The sequence below is a fragment of the Juglans microcarpa x Juglans regia genome, chromosome 4S (genome assembly GCF_004785595.1).
Source record: "Juglans microcarpa x Juglans regia isolate MS1-56 chromosome 4S, Jm3101_v1.0, whole genome shotgun sequence".
NCBI lineage: Eukaryota > Viridiplantae > Streptophyta > Magnoliopsida > Fagales > Juglandaceae > Juglans > Juglans microcarpa x Juglans regia.
This window is the reverse complement of record NC_054601.1, coordinates 18,472,724-18,486,455: the sequence shown is the minus strand read 5'-3', so window position 1 is coordinate 18,486,455 and position 13,732 is coordinate 18,472,724. Positions and strand designations below refer to the sequence as shown.

General features: G+C 36.4%; 1 protein-coding gene across 1 annotated transcript; it reads right to left on the bottom strand.

Moving 5' to 3' along the window:
- Positions 1 to 6,691: 6,691 nt before the first annotated feature.
- Positions 6,692 to 10,276, bottom strand: LOC121262616. The gene is made up of 2 exons (XM_041165166.1): positions 9,890 to 10,276; positions 6,692 to 9,270 (listed from the first exon to the last, which is right to left on the bottom strand). Exon 2 carries the CDS (start codon positions 9,158 to 9,160, stop codon positions 6,902 to 6,904), a length of 2,259 nt encoding a protein of 752 aa, XP_041021100.1. The 5' UTR covers positions 9,161 to 9,270; positions 9,890 to 10,276; the 3' UTR covers positions 6,692 to 6,901.
- Positions 10,277 to 13,732: the final 3,456 nt, after the last annotated feature.

Genomic DNA, 13,732 nt, shown 5'->3' with positions numbered 1-13,732 from the left:
GCCAATATCGCTTCGTATTCAATGGCTTGTCTCGGATTAAACGAAAATTGGGTTCATGAAACAAGATAAAGGTTTCCCATTCTTCAGCTGGAAAGATATGTGGCCATGAAATAGGGCTTCATTGTTGGTGACCTTGAAGTCCAATCTTATGGCATAATATGTTTCAGCGCTATCTTTTGTTGTTCTGTACACCCCTACTCCCTTCCTGCCCATCAGGACGAGCCATCAACGTATACTTGTCATGGCTTCCCTATAGGGAATTGCGGCACTTTCTTGGGAAAATTTGAAAATTCAACTAAAAAATTAGCCAGGACCTACCCCTTTACTGTGATCTGAGGAATGTAGTCAATGTCAAACTTGCTTAGTTCAATGGACCACTTTACCAGTCAGCCGAAAGTGTCTGGTCGTTGCAGTATCTTTTGCAGGGGTGCTGCTATCACCATTGTTATAGAGTGAGCTTGAAAGTCAGGTTGCAGTCGACAAACAACTATTACTACTGCGAATGCTATCACTTTGATTTTGGGGTACCTAGCTTCAGCCTTTCTCAATGCTCGACTAATATAGTAGACAGGCCTTTGGGTTTTTCCCTCCTCACGTATCAAGGTGGCGGATACGGCATCTGGTGTAACCGACAGGTACAAGAATAGGGGCTCTCCCTGCTTGGTCTAACTTAACAATGGAGGATGTGCCAGGTATTCTTTGAGTTGTGTGAATGCTTTCTCACACTTGGCATCCCAAATTCGTGTGTTCTGTAAGACTCAGGAAAATGCCAGGCATCTGTTTGTTGAACTAGACACGAACCTGTTGAGTAGCGCTATTTTCCCAGCCAGCTTCTGCACTTCGTTCAGGCTCTTTGGCGACTCCATCTCAATGATAGCCTGCACTTTCTCTGGGGTATCTTCAATTCCTCTTTTCGATACTATAAAACCCAAGTACTTACCTGACTGTACCCCAAATACGCACTTTAGCAGGTTGAGTAGCACAATATTCCAAAGGCTTCCCTCAGGTCTTCTACATGTTGCTCTGGTCTTTTACTTCAAAGGCAGAAACTCTTAATTTTTATTGCAATTCTATCAGCCTCATTCCTCATGCTTAAAATCAAAATATTGCAACATTGATGGTCACATCCTATGTTTAAAAATCATACAAGATCAACCGACAAACCTCACTTTACAAAAATCACAAAAAATATTTTTAAAACAAAGTTCTAAGCTTTAACTAAAAGCATAACATTTGATTATCAAGATTTTGTCTCTTTTTAAAACATCCCCAAGAATTCTAAAAATTCAAAAATACAATTCCAATATATTCATAACACACTTTTAAGAATTATCATGCTTTGAATCATCAAGCAAACATCACCAAATCACAAGATCTAACACCAATCTTTTGGCTTCAACACTTATACTAAAATCCGATTGCCTTAAGGTTTTGTTTTTTAATAAAATCCTTTGATCTGAAACATAATAGGACAAAAATCACAAACCAAAAACATCAAATGGTTTAAAATCAATTCCTAGAGTAGATTCATGAATTAAAGTCAAGATCACATGGTCATCCATATTTGCATCAAAACAACCACATAACCGAAAACCTCAAATCTGTGACCTAACCGAGTCTCTTCATGCACAAAAACTCATATCTTTAAAACCAACACAAAAAATCTCCAAAATAACATCCTAACATGTAGATCAAAGACTTAAGATCATCATATAAAAATATCAAAGCCATTGAAGGATGATTTTACCACAAAAGATCTAAGCTTTCATAAAACAGAAACTGTTTTACTCCTTCCAGTTTCCAATTTTTTAGATTTAATAAAAAATGTCATCAAAAGCTTATAACATGCAATGAATCTGCATCAAACCTTCATATAAACATGTTAAATACACTCCATAAAAAAATCAGACCAGGATCTTTCCAATAGATTGGTCAAAAATACCAAAATAACAAGCAATGTCCAGTTTACTGCTCAGAATGACCGTTCCAAGATTAAAACAACTTTTGCTTGATCAAATGACCATTAAAATCAACAAAAAAATTTATCCACAAAAACTAGACTCAGAGAGGAACAACTCTTGTGAAGGAAACTTCATGACAAAATACATAAAAACACTTCAAAATGGGCGAGAAAAGTGACTCAGGAAAACTGTTCAAGAGAACCTTTAGGTTTCTCTCCAAGAAAAGTGATGGAAAGGGATGAAATGAAAGGGAATGTACTTGGATGCCTCCCTACACAACTGAGGTTTGATGAGAGAGCTGTGAATGACACTTGAGTGATGGTTGTGTAAGCCAAAACAAGGGGCAAAACCGTAGGCAATAGTGAGTGATTTTCAGCAAAGGAAGCTTCCTTTTGAAGGGTGGTGGTGAGGTGGCCTTTTGGCTTCACAACAAATCCAAATTGGAGCTACTTTGGGTAGTGTTTGGTCAGCCATGGGAGGGGGAAAACTTCTCCACAAGCCTTGCTAAGGTAGCTCAATTTTTGTGGGCCTTAACCAAACGAGCTTCAATTTGGGGTTTAAAAAGAGTTTGGCTAGGGTTTGAGTTGCTATCAAGCTCAAATCCAATTTTTTTTTGCCCAATAAAATTTTTAAGATTTAAAGGATTGAATAATGATGTCATAACATGAATTAGAGCGGTTAATAGCATATGAAAGTGAATTAATCAAGTGATTAAACACTAAACTAGAAACCGGATCCATTTAGGGTTTGGAAGCAAATTTTGGGTTTGGGGAACCGTTTAGGATTTCATTGTCAACCAAGTTTTTGGGATTTCACTAGGATTGAAACCCTCTGTGGTTTGGCACAAATGGATGGTTAGATGGAATAATGTTTTGCTTAGGTGCCATGATCTCAATGCTTGATTTCCTTCACATGTCCATCTCATAGCTCCTCTTGGTGCCAAGTATCCAATGCTATTCACCAAGTGTGGCTAAGATCCTTTCAGGTATCCAAATAAGACTTCCCTAACCTAATTTGGACATTCCACACTGTGATTTTGAAAACACTGCATTTGGTGCTACTATCGAGGTTACTATTCACTCTAAAAAAGTAAAAAATAACTTTGCACGGCAAAATCTTAAATAATCATACTAATCTTAGGATGCAAATATTTTATCAAATTTTGGCTCCGAAGTGTCTCGAAATAATCAAAATGAGTTTTCAAACAAACTTTTCGTTTGAAAATTGAAAATGAGTTTATTGGGCAGTAAAATTCTAAATATTCAAAAGAAACTAATGGTGCAAATCGTATCCCATTTTGACACTTCTAGGTACCTAAAATAATTAAAATTGCACTTCTGACACCACAGTGAGTGACAACACTGACTATGCTGACAGACTAAAACTTATACAATTGAGTTGATTAGTGAAAACTTTCAATTTTTCACGAGGTTCTTAAAGCCTAAAGAAATTCATCCCTTAAATTTCTGGCGGGCTGTTATAGTAGGTATGCGGTCGATCTCTTCCTCCTCTTGCTCGCCATGAATCGGGTCAAGAATTGCCTTTCTAACTCCTCGAAGTTTTCTATGGATCCTAGTTGCAGTGCTCCAAACCATCCATGTGCAGCTACCTTCAGTGTCAGAGGAAATGCTCAGCACGCGATTTCACCAGGAAATCCGTGGAGCGTCATATGTGCTTTAAAAGTTTCCAGGTGTTAATAGGGTCTTTGGATCCGTCATACATTTCCACCAATGAGACCTTGAACTTTGGCAGAAGTGGTACTGTCATAATTTCTGCACTGTAGGACAGGTCCATGCTGGTGAGAAGCTAGTCCACCGAAGAAGAGGCACCTATCTTTCGCGCCATTTATTTGTATTTGTCCATGAGGCTCCATAGATCGTGGTACATTTTCTTCTTTTCCTCATCATTGGTGAGTGGTCTGCTTGTGCTTTGTGACTCTGCTTCAGCCCTATCAAGTTCGCTTGGTGCAACATCTTCCCCTGATGTCATGTTCCTATGATTTAGGGCTTCGTTTTCACGTTGTAGTGCCTCTAGCTCCTCCATCACCTTCTTTAGCTTATCCTCCAATTTTGCTAGTTTATTCTCCATGCTTATGGATGTCGCTTCCTAATCGGTGGTTGCTTGAGAGCGCGTGGTGGCAGGCATTTGAAAAGCACATTTTGGTGTGGAAAAACATAATTCCACAGACGACACTAACTGTTTTGGACGTGTTTCACACCCCTGCAAGCGCTTGTCGTGAACTTATGACACGTTAATCGAAAAAGGCTTGAAGAGTATCAAAAAGCCTCCGATGCCTAAGTCAGACGACTTATTTAAGTTATGTAAAGAACAAAGATTCTGTTCACTTACTTGACTAGTGCTTCTCTCCTCACATATATAAGGGTTGGGAGGGGTTTGTTCTTGTCTTTGTAACAACCTTATCCCTCGTTTGAATTAGGTTTGGGCTAGCGATTTGAACTTCCTTCCTTATTTGATCTTGTTTGATCATCAATGATGTATTTGAATTTGTTTTATCAGTACAAAATTCGTTGAATTCCACTCCTGCGAGTATGGGATGTATCTAGGATGGGAGGCCCACACGCCGTTCAGGACTTATAATGGGCTCCTCCTTTTGAGCCCAGGGGTCCTTAAGCAGTGTAGATGGGCCTTGAGGACTAGAGGAGAGTTTGGCCTCTCCAAATATGCTAAATTAAAAGGACTTGATATTCTTGGGGACGGAATAGCTGCTATAGGATCTGGATTATCAAGCTCTGCGGCATTTGTTTGCTCTTCCACAATTGCTATCATGGTTGCCTTTGATGTGAACTTCCCATGGAAAGAAATTGCCAGACGCATTGTAACACAATCTGGCGGAATGGATCCGGCAATCTCTGTAATGGCCAAATCTGGGTTTGCGGAGTTGATTGATTTCAACCCTATTTAAGCTACTGATGTTGAACTTCCTGGTGGTGGGATTTTTGTAGTAGTAGTTGCAACTACTACAAATTACAATAACAGGGTTGTTGAATGTCGGCTGACTGCTATTGTGCTTGATAAAATAGGTAAATTCTCTTTTGGTTGCTCTTGCTTCTGATGTGTATTGGAAATATGCAGAAACCGTGTTTGATAAAATGGGTGTTAAGGGTGTTTCTCTTAACACTCTTGGGTTTGGTGTGTTTATATGGAAGTTTAGTAGAAATTTTGAGGTTGGTCGAGTGTTAAGCAAGTCGGGTGAGGGCAAGGGAGGTAATTCAGTCATTAATGGGTTGATTATCGAGGGTTTGAATGTTCATGGGCTTTATCAGGCAAGGATGAGTGGAAGCAACACAATTTTACTGTCAACAGTCGCATTTGTTACATTGGCAATGGTAGCTGCCGCAGGTTTAGGTGCAGTCTCATTTTTCTTTGTGGAGCTCGATCTACAGTGGGCGAGATTAGGCAATGGAATGGCTGCTTGTAAAAAGAAAATCCTCATTTTTTACCCTTTTTTTTAGGCTTACTGTGCTTTGAAGGGGAAGGGTTTGAAAGGCAATAAAGTACTTGACAGAGTGAAGTTGACTCCAACCATAGGGCCATGGGCCACCTTATGTTATTTAGCGAATCTTCAGCACATATTAGGTTCTTGTTTTAATTGAATATTAGTTGTAGTGAATTAATGGGCTTGGGCCCAAAGTAATTCTCATTTAAGTTATTTTAGTAAACTCTTAATCTAGGCCCATAGGCGGGATAACTTTGTTAAGAGTTCACTATATGTAATTAGAGCACTCCTAATAGATCCTCTATAATACATTTTTCTTTAAAATAGAAAGAGATGCTCTCAAAAATACCCTTCATTGGATCTTCTATTTTAAAGAGACTTTTACATTCATCTACAGGAAATCGCTAGATGTAGAGAACTCTGTTTATCATTATAAACATTTTTAATTAATTTCTCTTTACTTCTGCACGCCTCTCTCAACCTCAACCTTCTATAGTCTCAAACTGATTTCCTGTCTGACACTCTCATCTTCAATGTTCATATTTAAGCTTCAAGGTTCATATTGCTTCAATGTTTATAAATTTGTACAAGAGGCTTAACATAAATTAAAGAAAAGTTATTTATCGGATTTTGACTCAATTTTTGTTAAAAAAAATAGTGACTCAATTTTTTTAAGAATATTCTTTTACAATTATCGAGAATGAATATTCTTATAATATACTCTAAGAATATTTTCATTATATAATCTCTTTTTTTTTAATGAATTTATATTTTGGTTTAGCTTATAAATTTGAATTAATTTAAAATAAAACATAATTATATGACATTGTATATAGGGAGATATTGCAAATATCATAAGACATGAGAATATCATTGGTAATTAGAAAAAAATATTTGAAATGAATAAAAAATAAAAAATTATATTATTTAAATGATATGAAGAAAAAATAGATAAACTGATGTATAGTATATTGTAAAACTTAGCATGTAAAATAGAAAAAGTAGACTTTAGTGATATATTTTAAAAGATATGATGAAAAAAGATCCATTAAGAGTGCTCTAAGGAGCCAGGGGCTCTACAAGCTTCATGCAAAAAGTAGTCAAATCTTATTTCCTTGTCTATCCTCATCTTCTTTTATCTGTTCTCTGTTATTCAGAGGTGTTCCCCTCGAAATAAGCTATTCTCGGTGCTATTTTTTATCACGCATTATCAGAGATGTGTTACAAAATGAGGCCAGCTACCCAAAAATTGCACAACACCAAAGAAATGATCTCAAGAAAAATTCAAGCTACATCCATGAAATGTCATTGAATTATCGCGTTGAACATTCGCAAAGGACTGTCAAAAAGAAAGAGATACAACATTTACTGCCCAATCTAACTAATAGTAACTACTTAAATAATCGGAACTAACCAAAGAAATCTTTTGCACAGTGGACAAGCTTATTTTTATAACACTGACCTAATTGTCAACAGCAATGACTTATATGGGTGCTGCACATGTTGTTCTAAAATGACCTGTCTGATTGCAACGGCTACAATGCACAATTCGCTTCACACGGCCGCGGTCTTCTGCTCGAACTCTCTTCTTTCTTGGTCGTCCAGGTGGCCGAAGTGATTTGGGTGGGTTAATAAGAACTTCAATACTCTTGCTAGCATTTTGATCCCCCTCATTTAACTCTATCCATAGAGATTTATCTGGAATGGGATGTATGGTTTGCGAGTATGTCTTGCGATAGGTAGCAACCGTAAAACAGCTCTCAGTAAATCGATGGACGTTCTGCCTGCAAGAGAGAAGTGCCGCCACAGCGTGTGCACAGGGCAAACCATATAACTGCCAGCCCCGACAAAGGCAGCACCGATTCCGAATGTCAACAATGTTTGTTCCTTCATGAGATATGACTTCAAATTCAGCTTCATTAGCACGAAGAACCTGATATGTGCGAGCACGCTCAAGAGCCTCTGCGACATGCCTCTCAGCAGAAGGAACAAGTATTGATGTCCATTGCATACTGGTTTCTCGGCGCTCATTGAACCAAGTCATTAGCTGCCTTCTAATACACTCCATCATCTGAATTATTGGAAGCCCAGACGCTTCCAAAATCCAAGTATTTAATGACTCAACTATGTTGGCTGTTAAATGCCCAAAGCGTGTTCCCTCAAAGTAGGCTGTGGCCCATAATCGAGGGGGGATTCTTCGGATCCAATATGCGGCATCTTGTGAAATCTCTTCTATCTCTAAAACTTTTGCTTCAAATTCAATCACCGTGAGAGCATGAGCAGCCTCCCATAAAAGGTTGACAAGCATTGTGTTATTAAACTCCTTGCGAAAGCTCTCACTCAAGTGACGCATACAAAATCCGTGAAATGCAGTCGGAAAATTTGCTTCTACTCCATCAACAATCCCCTTCTGCCTGTCTGACAAAATGGTAAGCCTTGGCATATTTTCAGTATTAATTTCAAGCAGGTTGTGAAGTTCGGATAGAAACCACATCCAATTTTCATCGTTCTCCTCATCAACAACACCAAACGCAAGAGGAAACAGAGAGCCATCACCATCAAAACCAGTAGCTAGAAGCAAAGTCCCAAGATATTTGCTTTTCAAATAGGTCCTATCAAGCCCAAGAAGTGGTCGACAAGCATTGAGAAAACCGTAAATTGATGCCTGAAATGATATGAAGAGACGCTGAAAGCAGCTATCAGTTGGGTTTCCATAAACAGATGCAATACTGCCCGGGTTTGTCCGTTTAACCTGTTCACAGTATTGCGGAAGCAAACGATACCCTTCTTCGAAGGATCCACGCATAGCAGCCATGATTCGCTCCTTGCCTCGCCAAGCCTGCTTGTAAGATAAGGTGATACCATGAACCCGGTGAATTTCTTCCAGTATCTCCTTTGGCTTGTAATTAGGGTTCTCTTTAAGCCGTTGCTCCACAGAGGTTGCAACCCACTGAACTGAGGCTTGCTGATGGCCAAGATGAGAAATTCCTCCACATGTATGAGCCTCATGGATTGTCCTGATCGTGAAAGTTGGAACCCCAGGAAGCTTTGCAGCATGAATGCGCCAGGGGCATCCTTCACTAGCACATTTGGCGGTAAAACGGGTTTTGTCAGATTTTATGGTCTGCATTTCAAAGTGAAGTGCAATAGCTGTATCTCTCAATGCTCTTCGACAGCTCTTAACATCAGGGAACTCTTGCCCCACCGAGAGCTCATAATTAGGACTAGCAACAATTGAACGAGCCTGGATTACGGGACTGGAATAGACTACAAGTTGGGATTGGTCAATGGTCAGATCCTGTACATGCTCAATCCCCATTTCCTGGCTTGCATCAATAGCTAGATCAAGATTTTCATCAAGGTCTTGGTCTTCAGAAACACCAAGCTCATTGTTCTCAGATAAAGCTAATTCATGATTCTGTCCAGTAAGAGCCAACTCATGATCATCGTGATCGGGTTTCCGATCCATACCTAAGTCATTCTCATGAACATAACTGTGACCACCATCCTCTTCTTGGTCATGGTCATGCGCTAAGCCCAATTCGTGGTCATGCACATGTCCTAAACCCAGTTCATGGTCATGGGTCTGTCCTAAACCCAAGTGATGTTCATGGGCTTGTCCCAATTCCAAATCATGGTTCTGCCCATGCCCCAGATTATGATTGTGGTCTAGCACCAACTGCTGATTCTGCTCAAGGCCTAAGTTGTGACTATGCCCAAGAATCAAATCATGATTAGCCATTGACTTAATCAATCACAGTATATAAAAAATAAAAGCACAACTCCTGGCCTCCTGTACAAACTACCAATTTATAGTTGGAAACAAACACCTTCTGACTCACTGAATAATGCCTGCAAGAAAAACGATTTTATTATAACAATTACATAACGCAACATCTCTTTCAGATCCAGTACCAATTCTTGGAAAAAAAATACTGCATAAACAGACATACCAAACTTTGCAATCCACCCTGAATAACTCGTAAACCTCTTCTACTCGTCAAATTTGCAAACACCAAAACAGATGATTTATTTGCAAAATAAGTTTTATTCAATTAGGCTAAATCAAAACATCACAATCGACCCTTCATAATACTTGCAACTCTTTACTTTTCAAAATTTCAAACCCTGAAAAGTGATAATCCACTCATAAAGAAAGAGCTTTTTTCAACTAAACTAAATGAGCCTGCTCACCAAAACCTCAATTGAAATCAAAACAAGCCTAAGAAGAAAAAATAATAAAAACTAAAACTTGATTCTCGCGCAGTTTAAAAAGAACTAAGCTATCCAACTCCCGAGGTAAAGCAACTAGCCTCAAAAGGAACACACTTTAACACAAACAAAATCACAGTCACCGCGAAAAACAACGACTAAACACAAAACAACAGCCCAATCACAAGATTATCAAGAAAAAAAAAAAAAAGACAATTCATGAAACAAAAACAATGAAAATCAAAGGAAAAAGAAATACCTTGACTCGTGGAAACCTTAACTCCAAATCCAAAATTACATCTTCAGAAGCACTGAACACATGAAAACGGGAACTGAATCTCCCTTAAAACCTAAAAAACATAAGCCAGGACGCTCTAATCCATAGATCCAAACGAGAATTGGGAACTAGGGGTAGGAAGAAAGTGAGAGAAAACGGGGAGTAAAATTTTGAAAGGGAAACGAGGAAATTTGAAAATCAGGGGTAAGGGGGGATTTGGCGGGTAACGGGAGAAAATCGGAAATTGGGTGAGAGGAAGGGCAAGATGGAGAGGTGAAAGAGGAAGGGTTTGGATTTGGAAGGGCAGAAGAGGAAGAGAGTATGCGGGTTGAGAAGGGAAAATTACAGGTTTGGAGGCGAGGATAGAGAGGGGGCATTTTAGGGAAAATAACAATAAATAAACTAAAATAAAATAGATTTCTTTATTATTTTTTTTTTGTCGGCTTTCCAGGTGTTAGTGCCACCGCGCCCTTCGGAATTGAGGGTTTATGGCCCATTGGGCCTGCGAGATTCTTCAGCTCAATCGATTTGAAAACAAATTATATGTGGTTAACTTTATAATATTTTGAATTAATTTTTTTTCTAATTTTTAAAATCTTAATAAAACATATTAACTCAACCGAACTCATTACCGTTCATAAATTATTTTATTATTATTTATAAATAACTTTAATATCCTAAAATATAAATTCCAAACGAATCCTAAATCATCATGTACGCTCTAATTCAGTGTTTTACTCCCCGTAGTTTAGCAAAATCAAACTAATCATTTCATAAAAAAATTTTCATAAAATCGTTATAAATGCCACGTCAACACCTTCATCATAGAATAGGTGTCCCAATAACCTGCGTGCCACTTTTATAAAAACCCTTAAATTTGTATAAAATGTAGGAAATTACTTAAAAAATCACAAACATAAAAGAATTCAAAATAAACATAATATAAATATAAAAACATATATATATATATATTGTAATCCTTTTTAAAGCAAAGAAAAATGTCGGGTGGTAGAGGACGGTGACGGAGGGAGCCATCACAGACATGACCTGCGATGGCCATCAGGGTGGCCCAAGGAGGACTAGGTTAGGGGACTCACCCGCAGGGCCACCATCCCCTTGCTGCATGGGGAGAGCATTTGAAAAACAATTTTTTTTTTTTTAACATTTTAGTTTAGTTTTGTGTTTATGATTTTTATTTAAATACTAAAATAGTTTCTGTAGTTTGGGTTTTATACAAATTACTCCCTCTCTAATATAAATGAACTTTTTCATTCTTGTACTTAATTTCGATCGTTATATCATCCAATTACAGATTCATTTGATTGAAAAATGGAGTCCCTTCCAGGTTGCTTATAAGCGAAGTCGTTAATCTATAATGTTCTTTTTTAAGGAGACTCTCTAAAGTGGTTGAAGCTTCTTTAAATAAGAAGGGAACTGATGGCCTATTCAACTATCTAATTTCTGTAATTCGTGAGGCACTTGACAGTTACTCTTGGAAAATAAAGCATGTCAAAAGGGAAGCACATGGGATGGCACACACACTTTTGCTAGGGAAGCTGTAACTCTCACATCCGAGTTCTTGGATGTTGATATCCAGTTGTATTTATCATCTTGTATTGGTTAGGGGTATAAAAATTAACTAGAAAACCGGACTAGATAGGCTCAACTCGGAGGAATTGGTCTGATTTTGGACCAGTTCCCTTAATTCCAAAACACGCCGATTCCGGTTCTATGCTTTTAGGACTGGATCGGTTCATTATATTATATATTTTAAATTAATTTTTTAATATTATATATAATATTTTTAATATTATATATAATATTTTCTATATTATATAAAATTTATATATAAATATATATAATTATAATTTATAATTTATAATTATATATATAATAATGTTATTATAATTTATAATATAAAATTTTAATCTTAAACATGAAAATTTATTTGATCATATGCTTTAAACATAATATATATATATATATTAATAACATTTTATAGTAGTTTTATTTATTTGTTTTAAAGCAGAATTTTTTTTTTTTTACATAATAGATTTTTTTTGTAAAACAGATTTTTGTAAATAGTAACAGATTTTTAATAAACATATTTTTTAAAGTATTTTTTTTTTTATAAACAGATCTTTTATGACAAATTTGTATTTTCTTAAAACTAGAAAACCGGATTGATACTGGTAAAATTAGATGTACCGGTTTAGGAGAGTAATCAGTGCGTAATCGGTTTTCAAAAAAGTAAAATCAGTGCATACCGATTTGGTTCTAAATTTTGTTTAAAACTAGACCAGACTGAATCAGTTACATCCTAGTATTGGCTGAAAGCCACACTATGTGATCAATGAAATGTCTTTTGATTAAAAAAAATTAAATAAGCAAAGTCACCAATAATAAAATTATGCCACGTGCCACATTAAATAAAAATAAAATCAAGATTAGAAAAACTAAAACTTACAGGAGACAAAAATCTATGGGTGAATTGGTGGTGAGTACAGCCTGTCTAAATTGAGAGTCTAAAGATGCAAAAGTTCTTTTTTGAAAGTTAGGGAGCAATTTATAAAGACCAAACTACAAGAACTAATTTAGTAGTTAAACCTGTGTTTATCTGTATCTTAATTTGTTTTATTTTTTGCATTCTTTTTAATTTTTATGACTTTTTAAATTATTTTCTCTCTATTCTTTTGTTTGAACCTTTATACCATTTTATGATTATTTAAACAAGTGGCCTGTATATGCCTAATAAAAGTATACAAGCTAATGGGAAAAGGATAAGAGAAAGTCTATTATGCCGCCCCACAATGACCGTTGGTCAATTTTATTTTTTTTTTGTTTTTTTTTTTATACTTAGTGGTTAAGGAAATGATTTTAAATGTATTGGTGTATTTTTTTATTTTTCAAAAATATTTAAATGTATTAAAAAATATGAAAAAAAAATAAAAAAAAAACAAAAAACAAAACCACTGGACGGCACGCCTAGCGATAAGAATGGGACGGCATAGTAGCCCCACTCAAAGGATAAATACACAAACTTGCCAATGCTTTGCATAACCATCTTTTAAATGGAGAACATTTTTATTAAATACCATATAAATTATCATTATTTTTTAAAAAAATACCCACTTTTCGAGGCATTTGTGTAACGAATTGTGAAGTGTCTATCATTGCTAATACATAAATTCACACAACAAGTTGAAATAGAAAAAAGAGTCATCCCCGGCATACAAGGATGATTTGGGTATCGATATGGTATTCTTTTCATTTATTCATGGAAATAAATAATAAATAAACGAATAAAAATAAATAAAGAGAGATAAAAAGATTTACGTGGTTTGGCATAATGCCTAGGTCCACGGGTTGTTTGGGGGCGTATTCTACTATGATAGGTATTTTACATATCTCTCATGACCTCACATATCTCTCAATACAATAGAGGGATTTAAAATTTCAGGAGGTCGAAGATGATACCTCCCTTGAGAGAAGATCATTTGGAGTCATTGTGTGTGGTGGAGTCCATGCATAGAAAAGTGGTCGAGCGTCCCCCTTGATTTGTTGGGATCTCCTCTTTATATAGACATCTATTTCCTTCATTGGAGTGATTGAGTTGTACTTATCTTATAAAGCCCTTTCCTTTTATAAGTTTGAGTCAACTTATCTTATCTTTTCTTGACCTTATCTCTTAGTTTTATATTTTTCTTTATTATTAGTGATATATTTTCAATGGGCTGAACCCAATCAACTTTATCCCTAACAGATATCCAAGATTCTTATAGTCGATTTGCTCAACAAGAAGGTCTTGAGAATCTTCAAATCAAT